The sequence below is a fragment of the Chrysemys picta genome, chromosome 12, assembly GCF_011386835.1.
Source record: "Chrysemys picta bellii isolate R12L10 chromosome 12, ASM1138683v2, whole genome shotgun sequence".
Classification (NCBI taxonomy): domain Eukaryota; kingdom Metazoa; phylum Chordata; order Testudines; family Emydidae; genus Chrysemys; species Chrysemys picta.
Genome location: NC_088802.1, coordinates 4,483,638 through 4,501,070, shown reverse-complemented (window position 1 = coordinate 4,501,070; position 17,433 = coordinate 4,483,638). Strand labels below are relative to the sequence as shown.

Sequence of the window (17,433 nt, the reverse complement as noted above, 5' to 3'; positions counted from 1 at the left end):
TCTGAAGGATATAGGAGTTTAGGTTTAAATTGTGTTCATAACTGAGCTAAAGAGGAGAACTTAGTGTTTCTCACTCTAATCCGGGGAAGGATTAACCAAACTCTGAAGGATATAGGAGTTTAGGTTTGAATTGTGTTATAGAGGTACATACACCCTCAGCCGTAGCAAGACTGAGCTAAAGAGGAGAACTTAGTGTTTCTCACTCTGATCCGGGGAAGGATCTAATCCGGGGAAGGATTTGTATAATTGGTGTATGAACCCTCGGTGGTAGCAGACCGAGCAATACAGAGGGAAGCTTAGCGTCTCTCCCTCTGGCCCAGAGTGAGTTAAAAACATAAGATATAGATCTTGTTCTGTTAAACCAAACTCTGAAGGATATAGGAGTTTGGGCAGTGTAGTGTGGTTTATGTTTGTTTGTTTTGTTTTGTTTTTTTTGTAAGTAATATTGTGGTAATTTCACAATTTAAAAAAAAATGTTTAAGAAACGGAACCAGGAAGGGTGGGGGCTAGTTAAAAAGCCCACCCTCCTTGCTAAATTGGTAGTGGAACAAGGCTTGTGCCCATGAAAAAAAAACAGTTTATTGAAAAAAGCAGGATCGGGCCCAGGCAAGCAACATATAGAGAAACTGAAAAACAGGTTGGGTACAGAGAGTTAAAGCAGCACTCTCAAATCTTACAGCAGCAGTAACATCAGGAGAAGAAACATTTGAGACCCCAGAAGGGGGCAGACCTTTGGGACCCCTCTGGAGATTGGGAAGGGGGATATTTGGAATATTTGGGTAAATTCCTCCTCCCAGGGCCAAAATGCCATTAAAACAGTTAACCACAGTGCCTGCTTCTGCCTCAGATCTCCAGGCCATGGCAAAATGGCTGGAGATTTTAAAACAGAAATTTTTTTTTCTAGATGGAGTGTTAACGCCCTTTTACTGAGAGAAAGGGAGGATTTACACTCACAAAAAATGCACCACTTAATTAGCATTTGTGCAGCCCCAAGTACCAAACACACTGTGGCAGAGACTAAGCAGGTTCTGCCAGGGTGAAAGCACTGTGCTAATTTGTTTCCAAGCTTCTATCTTTCAGGCTCTGAACCAGAACATCAGGAGAGCTGGTACCAGCTGAAGAGTTATAAAATACCATGGTTATTGTGTCATGACAAAGTCTGTGTTCAGTGTTCTGTGTTGCATGTTCTGTGTCTGTCTCTAGTGGTGTCCTGTGCTAGCATTGGGTCCAGAGAAAGAGGGGATACTACACTAGACAGGGCAAATGTCTTTTCCTCTCTCTACTTCCCCCATCTCCATTCAACTTATCAGTCACCCCTTGTGTCCAAAAGACTTTGGTCCCCAGTGCATCAGGGTTATTTTGTTTTTTTTTTGTTAGGTTCTCTAATAGTCATTTTGTTGTTAATTTTTGTTATTAATACATTTGTATTGTTAGTTACATTTGCTTGTATTGTTAATTCCACACTTTCCTCTATGCACTCTGGTTCTACTTCCCCAAGCCCTGAAGGGTAGTTCTTGGGCCTCCATAACCTGTAAGACCTTGGCCCATAATTGAATGGCCCCATCTTTCAGGTCCCCAAAAACCTCTAAGAACAACTATTAAAAATAGGAAATTCTACAACATTTTAGCAACTGAATGTTAGTTTAAGTCCAAATCAGCTTAACCTTGCATAACAACTGTGGTACTCCTACAAAATCTTATTTGTTGTGTGTGCTTAAGAAGGTCCTAACCTCAGTGACTTTTATTGTCTGATGGCTATTGCAGCATCAAACTTGGGCCTCATTTTGTTTGTCAATGTACCCAATTATTGTAATGGTGATGGTTTTGTTGTATTTCCAATTATTATAATTATAATTGTTTGCATTTGTGTTTATGTTATATCTGGTGTTTAGTCAATTGTAATGGTTTTAGTTGTATTCACCTGGTTATAATTGTTTGGTTTGTTTGCAACAAATACAAAAGATTTATATGGTGACCACTCAAGAATTGTTCTTGAGAGGTCAAAAGGGGGACAATGTAGATTCATATAACTTTACATTGTGCCTCTTCATATAACCTTGTGGTGGGTCTACCCACGTGTGACATCTGTTTTCATGGGACTTTGTATCAAAGCCTCATTTAGAAACTTTGCATTGCCCTTGGTATAATATTATAGCCCCTAAGGATAGAATAAGATAGAAGAAAAATTTCTTTTTGCTAGCAGTAGAACAAGAGCTCTCCCCCCCCCCCACTCTTAATCAATTGCCCTGTTGAATGAATGAGGTGTGGATGAGCAAGGCATGAAAGGCAGCACCTCCAGACAGCCTCAACTGTTGGAGAGGGGCTGGGAGCCAGACCCAAGAACAATAAAACGTGTCAAGTGGGCTCATTAAAGACAAGCAGACATACTGATGGCCTCGGGGGTTAGAAGCAAGCACCTTCTTTTGGAAACACCCTCTTTGCAGCATTGGGACAACACTCAAAAGAAAGCAGCACAAAGGACCAATGGACACAGACACAGAGTTTAAATCTGGTCTAAATTTGCATAAGAGAAAAGCTGCTATAAAAGTAAGGTGTCTTGCAGAGGACCCCGGGTCTCGTCTTGTCAACATGGGAGCATCGATCCGGATCGGCAGAAGCCCGGCTCCACCCCCTCCCCCATCTAACTCACCTGGCCAGTGAAGTTAAGGGGAGCAACTAATTGGTAACAACAAGACGGAATGGGTTTGTGTGTGTGTGTGTGTGTGAGCGTAAGTGTAATATATTATATGCATATAATACAGTGTTAATGAATACATGTATTACTAATAAATGTGGCGTTTTGTCTTATTCCCCCTGAAAAGATCCTGTGCAGTGAATAGATCCTGTGCAGTACTTTAAGTACAACACCCGGCACAACGGGGCCCTGATCTCAGCTGGGGCAGGGACTGTCTCTACCTGTGTGTCTGTGCAGCGCCCAGCACAACGGGGCCTGATCTCAGCTGGGGCAGGGTCTGTCTCTCCCTGTGTGTCTGTGCAGCGCCCGGCACAACGGGGCCCTGATCTCAGCTGGGGCAGGGACTGTCTCTCCCTGTGTGTCTGTGCAGCGCCCGGCACAACGGGGCCCTGATCTCAGCTGGGGCAGGGACTGTCTCTCGCTGTGTGTCTGTGCAGCGCCCGGCACAACAGGGCCCGGATCTCAGCTGCGGCTTCCAAGTGCTGATGTGATAAAAAGATTATTTGTATCTTCCTGATGCTTAGCACAAGGATTAGGGTGCATGTGTGTCACTGTTCGCAGTTTGTCTCATCAGGAATTGTTCCTGGGGATTGCGCCTGGCCAGAGAGAGAACAGCCCGGCTCTGTGATCTCTCCCCCACACTCCAGTGGGCTCGTGACAGACCCATTCTTCCCCAGGGCAGAGACACCAATGCAAAGCCCGGCCCTTTATAGGGAGAGCTCAGAGAAATGTCCAGTGAGGGCAGTGCCCTTCCCCTAGAGGGCATCACCCCCCTGGTGGGCAGAGTTTTCCCTCAGTCTGGGGGAGCCCCTCCCCGGCAGGCAGAAGGGAAGATGAGGAGGAGGATAAGAAAAGAGACACAGTCACATTGTCCTCAGTGCATTAGTCCCTGTGGAGCGGGGAGCTCACAGCCCTGGTGGGAGGATGCAGCTGCTTCCTGTTTCCCTGCTCAGTTGGGAGGAGCCAGTCACATGAGGACTTAAGTTTACAAAATAAAAGTTTCCCTTGTTGGAGCTGGTGTATTATTATACAAATAATTCTACACACACACCCACCCACCCTCTCTATCCTAGCACGTCCCAGCAATCCCCTCCTGTACACAGCATCTCTTCATGCTCCCCCAGCGCTCAGCAGGGCCTGCACAACAACCCTTCTCGCTGTACAGCAGAGTTCATGCGTCCTTCCCCCAGGCTGCAGGGTTCACACCGGCCCCTTCGCCCCATGGCTGCAGGGTTCACAGCACCTCCCGATGGCCCAGCCCATACATTGGCCTCTAGCTACAGTCTGGGCCAGGCTCCTGCCCTGGGCGTCGGACAGGAGAGACACAGCAGGCTTGGAAACCAGAAGGGGAGCAGCCAAGTCAAAAGATCCCTTCTCTGTGCCACAGAGTGAGCTGGGGGCTGCTGGCTAATCCGCACCCTCACCCCAGTCCCCAGATGGGCCAATGGTGCCAGAGGCTCCAAGGGGAGGAGCTATCAGATGTCCTTCAGTGAGCGTCTCTCTTCCTTGGTGCTGGGGCTGTCCCCCTTCACCAGCCTCACCCAGTTCCCCACTCGCTGAGGCAGCTTGGGACAGCCCCATGGAAAGGACAAGGCCCGACTCATCCAGGTTACAGTCGCTTTGCTCGGCCTTCTGGTTTCTCCGCTGGTTTGTTGCAGATCCAGTGTGCGTCCCTGGAGCAGCCTGAACTGGCAATATTGGCATTGTTCGCAAAAGCACATAGGCCTCCTTCCACTATTGGAAACCTGCAACCGCAACAAATAATAATAAAAACCCGACACAACTGTTAGAGCAGCTTCAACTAGCCGTGAAATTCCAGCCTCGAGCGATTCACCCCAGGTCACATGGCAAATCTATGGCAGAGCCAGGCACTGAACCCCCATTTCCCAAGTCAGCAGGCCTTAACCACAAGGCCAGTGTCCTGTTTAAATGTGACCTGCAACATTTACTGAGTTAACAGAACTAAAAGGGACCCACCAGTTGTTGAATTCGGTGCCATTGGTCCACATCCAGGGCTGGTCCGGTTCCCTCCGGAGGCCGATCCAGTGGTCAGAGGGTCCTTTATAGCGCATCAGGAAACCCTTTGTTAGAAAAGTAACAGGAAATACATGTTACACATCTCCATGTCTGGGATCTCTACAACCTACACTGGGTTCTCTGGGCTACTACACAGGGGGAGCTGGGCAGGTGGTCCAGGCTGGGAATTCCCAACCTCAGAGGCAGCACCTGTCCGCTCCATGAGCTATCAGTCAGGGCTGCCCAGAGGATTCAGGGGGCCTGGGGTCTTTGGCGGCAGACAAAAACCCAGCACTGCGGTGGGGGGGTCCTTCCGCCCCGGGACCTGCCGCCGCGAGTCTTCGGAGCACTTCGGCAGCGGGTCCCGGAGCAGAAGGACCCCCCCCCGTCACCGAATTGCCATGGAAGATGGGCCGGGGGCCTGGGCCCCGCGAGAGTTTTCCGGGGCCCCCGGAGCGAGTGAAAGACCCCGCTCCAGGGGCCCTGAAAAACTCTCATGGGGGCCCCTGCGGGGCCCAGGGCAAATTGCCCCACTTGCACACACACACACCCCCCGGGTGGTAGAGCTGGCTGAAGATTTTTCATCAAAATATTTCTGTGACAGAAAATGTGTTTCCTACAAAGATGAATTTTGATTTCATGGAAAAGTTTCTATTTTCCATTGAGCAATGATTTTGTTTGGGGTCAGTTCAACATTAATCAGTTCAATTCAACGGTGGGAGGCGTTGTAAATTCAGAAGAGGATAGGGATATCCTGCAGGGAGACTTGAATGAACTTGTGAATTGGAGTGTCAGAAATAAGATGAAATTTAATAGTGAAAAGTGTAAGGTGATGCATTTGGGGATGACCAATAACAATTTTAGTTACAAGATGGGGACGCATTGGTTAGAAGTAACGGAAGAGGAGAAGGACCTAGGGGTCCTTGTAGACCGCAGGATGACTATGAGTCGACAGTGTGACGTGGCGGTGAAAAAAGCCAATGCGGTCTTGGGATGCACTAGGCGAGGTATATCTAGTAGGGATAAGGAGGTCCTGCTTCCGTTATACAAGGCGCTGGTGAGACCTCATTTGGAGTACTGTGTGCAGTTCTGGTCTCCAATGTTTAAAAAAGATGAACTCAAACTGGAACGGGTGCAGAGAAGGGCCACTAGGATGATCAGAGGAATGGAAAACCTGTCGTATGAAAGGAGACTAGAGGAGCTTGGGTTGTTTAGTCTGACAAAGCGAAGGCTGAGGGGGGATATGATTGCTATCTTTAAATATATTAGAGGGATTAATACAAGGGAGGGAGATGAATTATTCCAGCTTAGTACTAACGTGGATACGAGAACGAATGGATATAAACTGGCCGTGGGGAAGTTCAGGCTTGAAATTAGACGAAGGTTTCTGACCGTTAGAGGGGTGAAATATTGGAACGGCCTTCCGAGGGAAACGGTGGGGGCGAGGGACTTGTCTGGCTTTAAGATTAAGTTAGATAAGTTTATGGAGGGAATGGTTTAATGGTAAAACATAGTTGTCAAGGAAAACCAAGCAATGGTAGGTAAATAGCATAATGGCTAAAAGGGGTCAGGATGGAGACTCTTGCCTATATGCTCGGGGTCTTACTGATCGCCATATTTGGGGTCGGGAAGGAATTTTCCTCCAGGGCAGATTGGCTGAGCCTCTGGAGGTTTTTCGCCTTCCTCCGCAGCATGGGGCAGGGATCTCTAGCAGGAGGGTCTCTGCCGATTGAGGTCACTAATAACAGGATTGGGGACTTCAACAGCAGAGTCCAGGGAAGGGGCGGGGACGGTTTTATGGCCTGCAGCGTGCAGGGGGTCAGACCAGATGATCATAATGGTCCCTTCTGACCTAAAAGTCTATGAATCTATGAATCTGTAGGCAGCTGAGTTACCAAGGTGCCTCATGGGGGTTATAGTTTGGGCCTCACACCTCCGTTCTGGGTTGGGTTCCCCCAGACTACATCTCCTATAATGCACCATGGTTTCCGTATTGGCTGAGCCATTGCTGGGCATCATGGGAGATGTAGTCCAACCTGGATCTCAGCACACAGAAGGGGGCAGAAGGCCCCAAACTACAACTCCCATGAGGAGCCACAGGTGCGGTTCAATGTTGAACCATGCTAAAACAAAATGTTCTGATTTAGTTTGACAAACCAAACTGCTTTGATCTGTGAATGATGAAAGAAATTGGTTTGATCAAATGTGGAAACCAGATATTTTCACACATTTCTGGAACTGGATGCAAAGTAAAAAGTTTGTGTATTTCAACTTCTTGTCCTGATTCATGACAGACACAAATGTGAAAATATCAGAATTTCCCACCTCAATTCTGATTTAGCAGCTACCTGGCTCAGCTTCTCAGCTGCACTCCAGACCTTTACCACTCCTGCATTCTTACCAAATCCCACGATTTTACTGAGAGTCTCGTGCTGTTTGGTGTTTTTCTTAACACCCCAGCTCCTGGAGTCAGGTGATTACAAGATACTCTCGTCTTTCAGAAGTTTCTAACCCTCATGGTTGCAGAGAAAAACTTGTAATTGTGACCCCTAAAAGCTACGACACCAGAAAACAAATTAAAAGCCTTGAAAGCTGTTATTTGAAAGTCAATCTCATGGTTTGGGGGGGGTCTCAATCCATGATTTTTGAACACTTGGGTTGGCAATGCTGCTCCTGTCCCATTAAAGGGGCTGGAAAACAACTGGATTCCCCTGCTGGGGATTCCCCTGGAGCAAAGGGTCGGCATATTAGCCCCACACTGCTCCGACTCAACCCCCAGTGACCGGGGAGGATGGAGAGTGGGTGGCGCAATCTGTACTCTGGCTATTCTGGGATGTGAGAAGTTGCCCTAAATTCAAACAGCATCTGGGGTCATGGCAACCCCAGGGCAAACCCAGCATAAAGCCGCCTTTGCCAGCACCACCCTGTGCAGCCCAGAATCTGGGTCTCACCATTTCCTGCTGGGTGTCAATCACAGCCAGGGAGGCACCGAGGGCAGAGCAGTGGCTCTGGCTGTTGGTCCAGTTCTCTTCAGCCTCTGAGAAATAGAAACACTTCCCCAGGTACCCGACCCAGCCGTCTGGGCAGGAAGGATCAGCTGGACACGGCTCAGATTTCTTTGCTGGAGATGAGAAAGTAACAGGGTGAGAGATTTGCCCATCTCCCTCTGTAGCCATGGCAATAAGCCCCCAGTGACACCACACCATGGAACTCCGCACACCCTCCACACCATGGGAAGCTGCACTTGTGCCTAGACACGTTCCCCTTCACAACACAGAGAGGCCAGTGCCACCCACCAGCTCCCCGCAGTGAAGCGAGCTGTGAATTTGGGGTCTCGTTTCTAGCCCCGGGCACCTTTGCTGGGGTCCCCATTTTGCCCCCTGCAGTTACCTACAGGCACAGACTGTGACGCTGTGTGGAATATGTGGAACACTTAGTGATATTATTGATACCAATATTATCAAATTGCAAACGAGCTGGCCAGATAGGCCGTATGAGGGAGCTGCAAAAATATTATGATTTGCCAAGTACGATAACCTTGTTTATATGTTTGTATCACTTTTGTGTTATGAGTTATACATGTGTAGGGTATGTCTGTAGTTCCAGACTTGTGCTTTGTTTCTGGGTGACACCCCCAGACAGATTGACATCAGCACTGCCCAGCCTGCTCAGTGGCCCATCCAGGGTCATCAGCTGTGCAATGAACCCATGGAAAGGAGACAGGGGCTACACCTTATGAGTCAGCAAGACATGTAGGGGCAGGCCGGTGGACAGAGAACTCAAAGGCTTTTCCATGCCATGTACTGTGAAGTTTGTGTTTGAGACACGGGAAGTACCAGCCATATAGCAAAAGAACACAAAGGGCAGCTGCACCTTCTCCATTTTGTCTTCAATCCTGCTTCTCACCTCTGGAGGAACTTTTCTGCAAACTGAAGCTCTGAACAAAGGACTGAATGACCCATCCAAGCTGTGGATGTGTTCCAGGGGGACTTTCAAGCCAGCAAACACCAATGCAGCAAAGAATCTGATATATGGACTTTGAAGTCTCTGTATGTATCTGACTGCTTGACCATTTAACAACTCTCTTCTTGCTCTTTCTTTTATAATGAACCTTTAGATTTAGGTGCTAAAGGATTGGCTGGCAGCGTGGTATTTTGGGTAAGATCCAACCTAATACTGACCTGATAATAGGCTGGCCCTTTGGGGTCAGAATAACATTTTGTATAATGAGCAGAGTTTTTAAATAACTTCTCACTGTACTGGACCCACTGGATCCATTCACTGAGGAGGAGCAGGGGGGCTTTCAGGAAGGCTTGGATCCTCATTCCTGTGAAGCCGGCCAGCTCTGCGAGAGACTGGACTTGGGGGGGGGGGGTGGCTTTATTAGACAGGAAAGGTGAGTGTAGACCCAGTGCTCAGAAGTGCTGTGCGTGATACAGCAATATAAAGTAAAACTATTAACCAGGGACACATGCATCTCTGGGGGAGAGGATCTGGGATTTCTGTGAGGAGCCAGTGTCAGGGCTGGATGTCACGGGGGAGCGCTGCAAAGGGATGCAGGGACCGTGGTGCAGGTATTGTTAACCTGCAAGACAAAGCCAGGGCTGGCCTAGCCGGGAGGAGAGGACTTGTGAGGCTGAAAGGCTGGTGGGTTTAGGGAGCTGCCAGCCAGCCAGGCACAGATATGGCTCCCTCCCACTGGAGACAGGGGGGGTAACACGGTGACTCACAGCCCTTAGTAACCAGGTGTGTTTGGGTGACAGGGCAGAGTTACCCAACAGCCAATGGGACATTGGCAGAGGGGGAAGACCCCACAGAAAAGCCACGGGCTCAGCAGAGTCTGATGTGACAGTTGAAGCAGGTGTGGGCCGGGGGGGGGGGGGGAAGAGAGGAGAAATTGGGGGGAAGGGGGATTGTGATGTTTCCAGCACGGAGTGTAAGGTGCAGAGACGGGGTCAGTGCGGGCTCCACACTCACCTGACAGTGCCATGGTGAAGATGATGATGAGGAGGAGGAGGAGGATGGTCAGTATGAGATTGAGAACCACACTGGGAACTGCCCAGCGACGTGCCCGTGGTTCCAACCCAGACAGCAAACCTGTAATAGAAACAGCCAGTCATGCTCACGCTGCTGCTATGGCAGGGGGGCGGGGGGGGCCATACACTGATTAAATGTCTCTCTCTATATGCACAATATCCCCGTTTTCAAACGAGCTCTAGCTAATGCAGTTAGAGTGAATGAAGTGAACATTTTCATTCCAACCCGGGGGGGGGGGGGCAGGAAGTGCTTTCAAGTTTTCAGGGGGGGCGAAATCAGAAAAAACAGGGGTTTCAATTTGAGGTTTTCACAGATTTCCCCGGCCCCTTGAAAATGTTTCCAGTGAAAGTATTTATTTAAAAAGGGAGAGAATGGCGGGAGGAGACCCTGATATAATAAATCAAAAATTGATTCTTTTCTTATTTTCTGACACAAAAATTCCCTCCCCCCAAAATTTTGTCCATCTGGAATGAAGACTGGCATTGTTTCCATTTGAAACCCCGAAAAATTCTGAACAAAAAAATGGTCTTGTTCAAAGCAGCATTTTCCGCCCAGAAGGCGTTGATGGAAGTTGACCAGCCTGTCTAGCACTGACGGAGGAAGTGGGGTGAATATGCAGGGACTGAGCAGGGATCGAAAGCCACAGACTGCTCCTGCCTGGGCTAAGGGCCGTAACTGACTAATGTATCTTACATGGACCGGCCACTAGAGGGAGATAAAGGCCCCCACTGAGTTAAAGTGTAAGAAGACCCCAGAGAGGCAGCTGTACCTGTAGGGCAGATTGTGCAGCTCTCTCCACCCTGTGGGGGGATGGGCACATGAGTTGTTCCGTTTTGTGTCAATGGGGTTTCCTGGGAACCCAGGCCTGGATCTGGCTCTGGTGTCTCAGCAGGAGATGACTCGTTCCACATCTCTTCTCTCTCTGAAAGACTCGTGGAGTCCAAAACAGGCGACTTGTTCATCTGAACCACCGTTCTGCAGCCACCGGTAACTGAGGCCTGTTCACAGTGGGTCTGGCGGTGCCGGCAGAGCCCTTTGTAAGGACAGTTTCAAAGCAGCTCACTCGATTACAGCTCAGGCGCGGTTTGGCTACGTGGGGTGATCAGGAAAAACTCCTTTCAAATATAATTGGTTTGTGAGTTTTGCCCAAATACCCCGACCAGCCAGGCTGGGTCTGGGCTGTGTTCGAATGAACTGTTTCAAAGCTTCCCTTGACACGGCTTTTATCCCCAGGGTCAACCAGGCCGTAGCAGGCGCTGACCAAATCAACTCCAGGTCACTGAATCGTCCTTGTTCTGTTTCTTTTCACTGGCGTCCCGTCCCGTGGGGTCTGGGTTCGAGGTTTGCCTATGGAGAGAATTGTCGGGTTATTCGGGCTGGCTTGTGTCGGTGTTTATCTGCCCAGACACAGCCCTGCACAGCAGGGTCGGTTAGAGCTGACGGTGCTAGGACTGCCCTGGCTTCTCTACAGGGATTTGCATCTGAAGGATCCCAAAGCATTTGACAAACACACGGAGGCAGGTGCTGGACTGGGGTCAGTTCCATGTAGAGAAAGTGGGGCCAGATCCCAGGCTGGTGTGAATTGGGGCAGCTCCATTGAAATCACTGACCCCAGACCCCCAGCTGGTGAAATTAGCCATCGCTCCACTGCAGTCAATGGGGCCTGATCCTGTGCTCATACAGAGACTCGGATTCTCCCCTGCCCGGCACCTTGTAACAGCTCGGCCACCTGCCTAAAGCTGTTTCCAACCTCCTCCTGCATTACAGAATGAAAGGAGCAGCTCACCCCCCTCACAGCCCCCATCTGCCCCTGGGGCATTAGTCCTCTGCTGCTCACGGGATCCAGGCTCTACAGACCCTGGTGAATTTCATTTGCAAACCACATCACAGAGGAACAGACTAACCCAGCGAACACACACACAGGCTGGGGCAGCAGTTTAATAATCGGTAACTCGAGTCCAGCCAGTGCAACTGACACCCACTCTCCAGTGTCTGTCTCTGGTCTGGCAGGGCGAGAAGCAGCAGCTGCTGCCCGGGGGGGTTGCAGGAGGGACTCACCTGCCAGGACAGACAGCGCCAGCCCAACAGAGCAGGAGCCAGAGAGTGAATCCGGCAGCTCAGGGCACCAAGCGGACCCAGCAAAGGCACCAAACGGAGCCAGCACCAAGGGTCTGACCCCAGGGCAAACCCCGCGGGCTCTGCAGTGGGGTGCAGAGATCAGACTGCCCTGCAAAGCCCGGTGGGGACACATCCCAGGCTGTTCACTGGGGCCTGCCCAGGGCATCACTGTCCCTGTCCCCAGCACCCCCTGCCCCACATGTAAGCAGGGCCATGGTCCCGCTATTGTGGGGAACTTTCCTGGCTTCTGCGCGACCCCGGTGAAATGAGCTAGCGGAAAGATCTGAGTCCTCGCTCCTACTTTCTTAACCCAGAGGCCTGGGTGGAGCAAACAACTGTGCTCCCCTTCCCCCTCGAGGACTCCCCTTCCACTCTCCTGTCTGGCAGAGTCCTCATAACCCCAACAAGGCTGGGCCCAGGATTCCTGGGGGGCTCGACCCCCAACCCTGCTGTGATCACCTGGGACAGGGGCTAGGGTGTCCCCACTCCGGGGTGCTCTCTCTGCACCAGACACTTCCCTGACCCACTGATCATTACATACAATTTAAAGAAAATACAGTTTATTTAGTCAGCAATTAATTTAAAAAAGAATAAGGAAAAATGGGAAAGGTTAAAGGAAAACATCACCCCGCTCTGTGGCAGGGAACATCACAAACAGTGTCTCTGGAACGTCAGGTAGTGGTGGCCGTGTTAGTCTGTATCAGCAAAAACAACAAGGTGTCCTTGTGGCACCACTTAGAGACTAACATTTATTTGTGCATCAGCTTTTGTGGGCTAGAACCCACTTCCTCAGCTGCATGGAGTGGAAAATACAGGAGCAGGTATAATACATGAAAAGATGTGATTTGCCTTACCACGTGTGAGGTCAGTCTAACAAGACCATTCAAAAAGAACAGGAGTACTTGTGGCACCTTAGAGACTAACAAATTTATTAGAGCATAAGCTTTCGTGGGCTACAACCCACTTCTTCGGATGCATATAGAGTGAAACATATATTGAGGAGATATATATACACACTTACAGAGAGCATGAACAGGTGGGAATTGTCTTACCAACTCTGAGAGGCCAATTAAGTAAGAGGAGGAAAAAAACTTTTGAAGTGATAATCAAGCTAGCCCAGAACAGACAGGTTGATAAGAAGTGTGGGAATACTTATAAGGGGAGATAGATTCAATGTTTGTAATGGCTCAGCCATTCCCAGTCCTTATTCAATCCTGAGTTGATTGTGTCTAGTTTGCATATCAATTCCAGCTCAGCAGTCTCTCGTTGGAGTCTGGTTTTGAAGTTTTTCTGTTGTAAGATAGCCACCCGCAGGTCTGTCATTGAATGACCAGACAGGTTAAAGTGTTCTCCCACTGGTCTTTGAGTATTATGATTCCTGATGTCAGATTTGTGTCCATTAATTCTTTTGCGTAGAGACTGTCCGGTTTGGCCAATGTACATGGCAGAGGGGCATTGCTGGCACATGATGGCATATATCACATTGGTAGATGTGCAGCTGAACAAGCCCCTGATGGTATGGCTGATGTGATTAGGCCCTATGATGATGTCACTGGAATAGATATGTGGACAGAGTTGGCATCGGGCTTTGTTACAAGGATAGGTTCCTGGGTCAGAAGACCATTCAATTGACAGCAGGATACCAAGGGAGGGAAAATAAAGAACTGGAATTCATTTGCAAACTGGACACCATCAGATTAGGCCTAAATAAAGACTGGGAGTGGTTGGGTCATTACAAAATCTAAACCTAATTTCCCCCTACTGTTATTCACACCTTTTTGTCAACTGTCTGTAATGGGCCACTCTCATTACCACTTCAAAAGTGATTTTCCCTCCCTTGGTACCCTGCTGTCAATTGAATGGGACGGCCTCCTTCTCCGGCCTTGGCTGTGCTGCAGGGACGCTGCGGGTTGGGCACTTGCTCTGGTGGTGGCCACACACCTCTGGGCTTTGGGTGGAGGGACCCTTCTTCCCAGCATCAGCCCCCATCGGGCTAAGATCCCCCTCCCCATCTGGCCTGCAAGGACCCTTGGCTGGGGAGTGGGGGGGTCTTTCTGCGCTGGGCCCTTTGCCCAGGATCCCCCCTTGGCTGGCCCCAGTCAGACAGTGTCTGCCCCCTAGTGGAAATGAAATGTCATTTCAATCACTTGGGCAATAAAGGAACAACTGTGTGACAGGTTGGATTACAGAAACCCACTTGGGAGCTGCCACCTGATGTGCAAAAGACTACCCCTGCTCCTGTTTTCCCTGCCAGCTCAGGACTCCAGCACCCTGTCTTGCTGAGCCAGACACTCCCATCTGCTGCAACACAGACCCAGGGTCTGAATCACTTGCCCCAAAGCTGCAAGTTTACCTGAAAACAGCTCACAGTAGTGTGCTTGTCTTTAGCACTCAGAAGCCCAACTCCCAATGGGGTCTAAACCCAGATAAATCCGTTTTACTCTGCATAAAGCTTATGCAAGGTAAACTCATAAATTGTTCGCCCTCTATAACACTGATAGAGAAATATGCACAGTTGTTTGCTCCACCAGGTATTAATACATACTCTGAGTAAATTACTAAATAAAAAGTGATTTTATTAAATACAGAAAATAGGATTTAAGTGGTTCCAAGTAGTAACAGACAGAACAAAGTAAGTCACCAAGTAAAATAAAATGAAATGCGCAAATCTATGTCTAATCAAACTGAATACAGATAATCTCACCCTCAGAGATGCTTCAGTAAGTTTTTCTCAGACTGGACACCTTCCAGGCCTGGGCACAATTCTTTCCCCTGGTACAGCTCTTGTTGCAGCTCAAGTGATAGCTAGGGGATTCTTCATGATGGCTCCTCTCTGTTCTCTTCCACCCCTTTATATATCTTTTGCATAAGGCAGGAAGCCTTTGTCCCTCTGGGTTTCCAACCCTCCCCCCCTCACTGGAAAAGCACCAGGTTAAAGATGGATTCCAGTTCAGGTGACATGATCACATGTCACTGCAAGACTTCATTACTCACTTGCCAGCGCACACACACACAGAGGAAGACTCACAGGTAAACACAGCCATCTGCAGACAATGGGGAGTCATCAAGATTCTAAACCATCATTAATGGCCCACACGTTACATAATTACAATAGGGCCTCAGAGTTACGGTATATTTTATATTTCTAGTTTTAGATACAAGAATGATACATTTATACAAATAGGATGATCACACTCAGTAGATTATAAGCTTTGTAATGATACCTTACAAGAGACCTTTTGCATGAAGCATATCCCAGTTAAGTTATATTCACTTTTTACCATATTTTTCTAAAACCATATAGACTGCACAACGTCACAAACTGTATCAACGAACCAATAAAAGGCATCTAAACAAACAGCCCCCTCCTCTCTCAGCTCCTCTCGGGTATTAGCAGAGCCGTGGGGTAATGGGGAGGGGGGTAACGGCTACCTCAGCCAGCTGGGAATTGCTTGATAGTCCCATTGTGTGTCATAAAATGCTACAAGGGCAGGAATCCGGGAGACAGAAAATGCAGCAGTTTTAGGGCTACCATATGTCCGGATTTCCCTGGACATGTCCGGCTTTTCGGTCTATAAATAGCCGTCCGGGGGGATTTTTAAAAATCTAAAAATGTCCGGGATTTCCCCCCGGGCGGCTATTTATAGATAGAAAAGCGATGGCCAAGCGCCGCTGGGCACCAAAAGCCCCTTCCCGGCTCCCCCCATCCCCTGCAGCCTTACCACGCTGTCCGGCCCCGCAGCTGTGTTCCCCCTCCTCCCCTCCCCTGAACGCTCCGCCCACCTGCTCCTCCCCCGCTTCCTGCCAATCAGATCTTTGCAGGAAGTGTATAAAGAAGCAGGGGCAAGCGGGAGGCAGCAGCAGGTAAGCTGGGGCGGGGGCTGCGAGCAACCCCAGCCTGGGCCCCAGCACCCCCAGCCTGGCTCGGGCGAGCATCTCTGGCCCGGCCCCAAGCCCCGCAACCCCGGCCGGAGCGCAGCCCGATTCCTGGGCTCTTTAAAGCCGGCCCTGGTCAGGGGACAGAGAGGGGGGGTTGGATGGGTCAGGAGTTTGGGGGGGGGCTGTCAGGGGGGCAAGGGTGTGGAGAGGGGTTGGGACAGTCAGGGACAGGGAGCGGGGGGGCTAGATGGGTCTGGGGGGGCTGTCAGAGGGGCAGGGGTGTGGAGAGGGGTTGGGACAGTCAGGGACAGGGAGCGGGGGGGCTAGATGGGTCTGGGGGGGCTGTCAGAGGGGCAGGGGTGTGGAGAGGGGTCGAGGCAGGCAGGTAGCAGAGGGGGTTGGATGGGTCAGGAGTTCTGGGGGTTTGTCTGGGGGCACGGGTGTGAATATGGGGTGGGGGTGTGGATAAGAGTCGGGGCAGTCAGGGGACAGGTAGGGTCGTAGGGCATTCTCAAGAGGGGGCAGTTAGGGGACAAGGCACAGGGAGGCTTAATGGCTCTCTTAATGGCTCTCCATGCGTCTCTGGACCCTCTCAGCTGTCGGGCTTGGACGGAAACATTGCCTGAGGGTAGTGAGAGAATGGGTTATCGGTGAGGTGGGGTTGGGCGTGAGCCCGGTCAATAGGGGCAACCCCTACCAAGATCTGGGCCTTTTCTCACACGCCCGTTAGAGCTCGACATTATGCTGTTTGGGACCCCTCTTTGAGGAAAGCCTCTGGATTGCAAGTCCAACCGCTACCTCCTCGTGGTGAGAGTCGGTAACTGGCTTGGATAGCCAGGCGGATTGCGGAGGACGAACCCACATCCCACATTCAGTGGGGTGTGGGACGGGGTTGGGCAGCCCCATATGGTGCCACATGGATGCCCCCCTGGTAAGGGTAGCCTCCCCCAGGTACGGGTTGACTCCCTCTGGTAAGGGTTAGATTCCCCCTGGTAAGGGTAGTCTCCCCCAGGCACGGGTTAGTTTCCCCCTGGAAAGGGTAAGTTTCCCCCAGGTACGGGTTAGTTTCCCCCTGGAAAGGGTTAGTTTCCCCCTGAGAAGGGTAAATCTTTTAGCTATGGAAAAAAGTAATTTATATTTTTATACCGGATTGGCGCTGGACCGGGTTAATAACGCCCCCGCTGTTGGCTTTGATGCCCCGGCTGACAGTGTTAAATATATTAGGGGTGTGATCAGGGTCGCTGGACCAATGGATAAAATGGTGTGGACTATAATGAAGTCTCATGAGCATGAGAGTGAGAATCAAGTCCTCCCAGTGGAGCATGGAGAGGAGGTAGAGGAGAATGTTTGTGATGATCATGGTGAGGAGATTTTATCTATCTTACTGATGGTTTTTACAAGGGACACTTTTAATGATTTAACTATGGACAGTTTTAATCCAGATTTTAAGTATTTAAGTACATTTGATGATCCATATGTTAGGGAATCAAGTACTGATTTTAATAGGGATCGTAATAAGGATCTTAACAGTACAGGTAGTAATATAAATATATTAGAAAGTAGTTCGTGGAAGGATGGGGTTTTTTATTTAGAGTATCCCGTTGATAGTTTTAATTGTCCAATATGTCCCCAGATATTACCAACATTTGGTAAATGGGCCAAACACATTAATGTGGTTCATAAAAGTA

General features: G+C 49.7%; 1 protein-coding gene across 1 annotated transcript; it reads right to left on the bottom strand.

The window, feature by feature from the left end:
* Positions 1-1,328: 1,328 nt before the first annotated feature.
* LOC101934388 (early activation antigen CD69-like) lies at positions 1,329-14,532 on the bottom strand. Its single transcript, XM_065564134.1, has 5 exons — positions 10,518-14,532; positions 9,689-9,808; positions 7,663-7,832; positions 4,673-4,776; positions 1,329-4,440 (listed from the first exon to the last, which is right to left on the bottom strand). Exons 1-5 carry the CDS (start codon positions 10,708-10,710, stop codon positions 4,305-4,307), a joined length of 723 nt encoding a protein of 240 aa, XP_065420206.1. The 5' UTR covers positions 10,711-14,532; the 3' UTR covers positions 1,329-4,304.
* Positions 14,533-17,433: the final 2,901 nt, after the last annotated feature.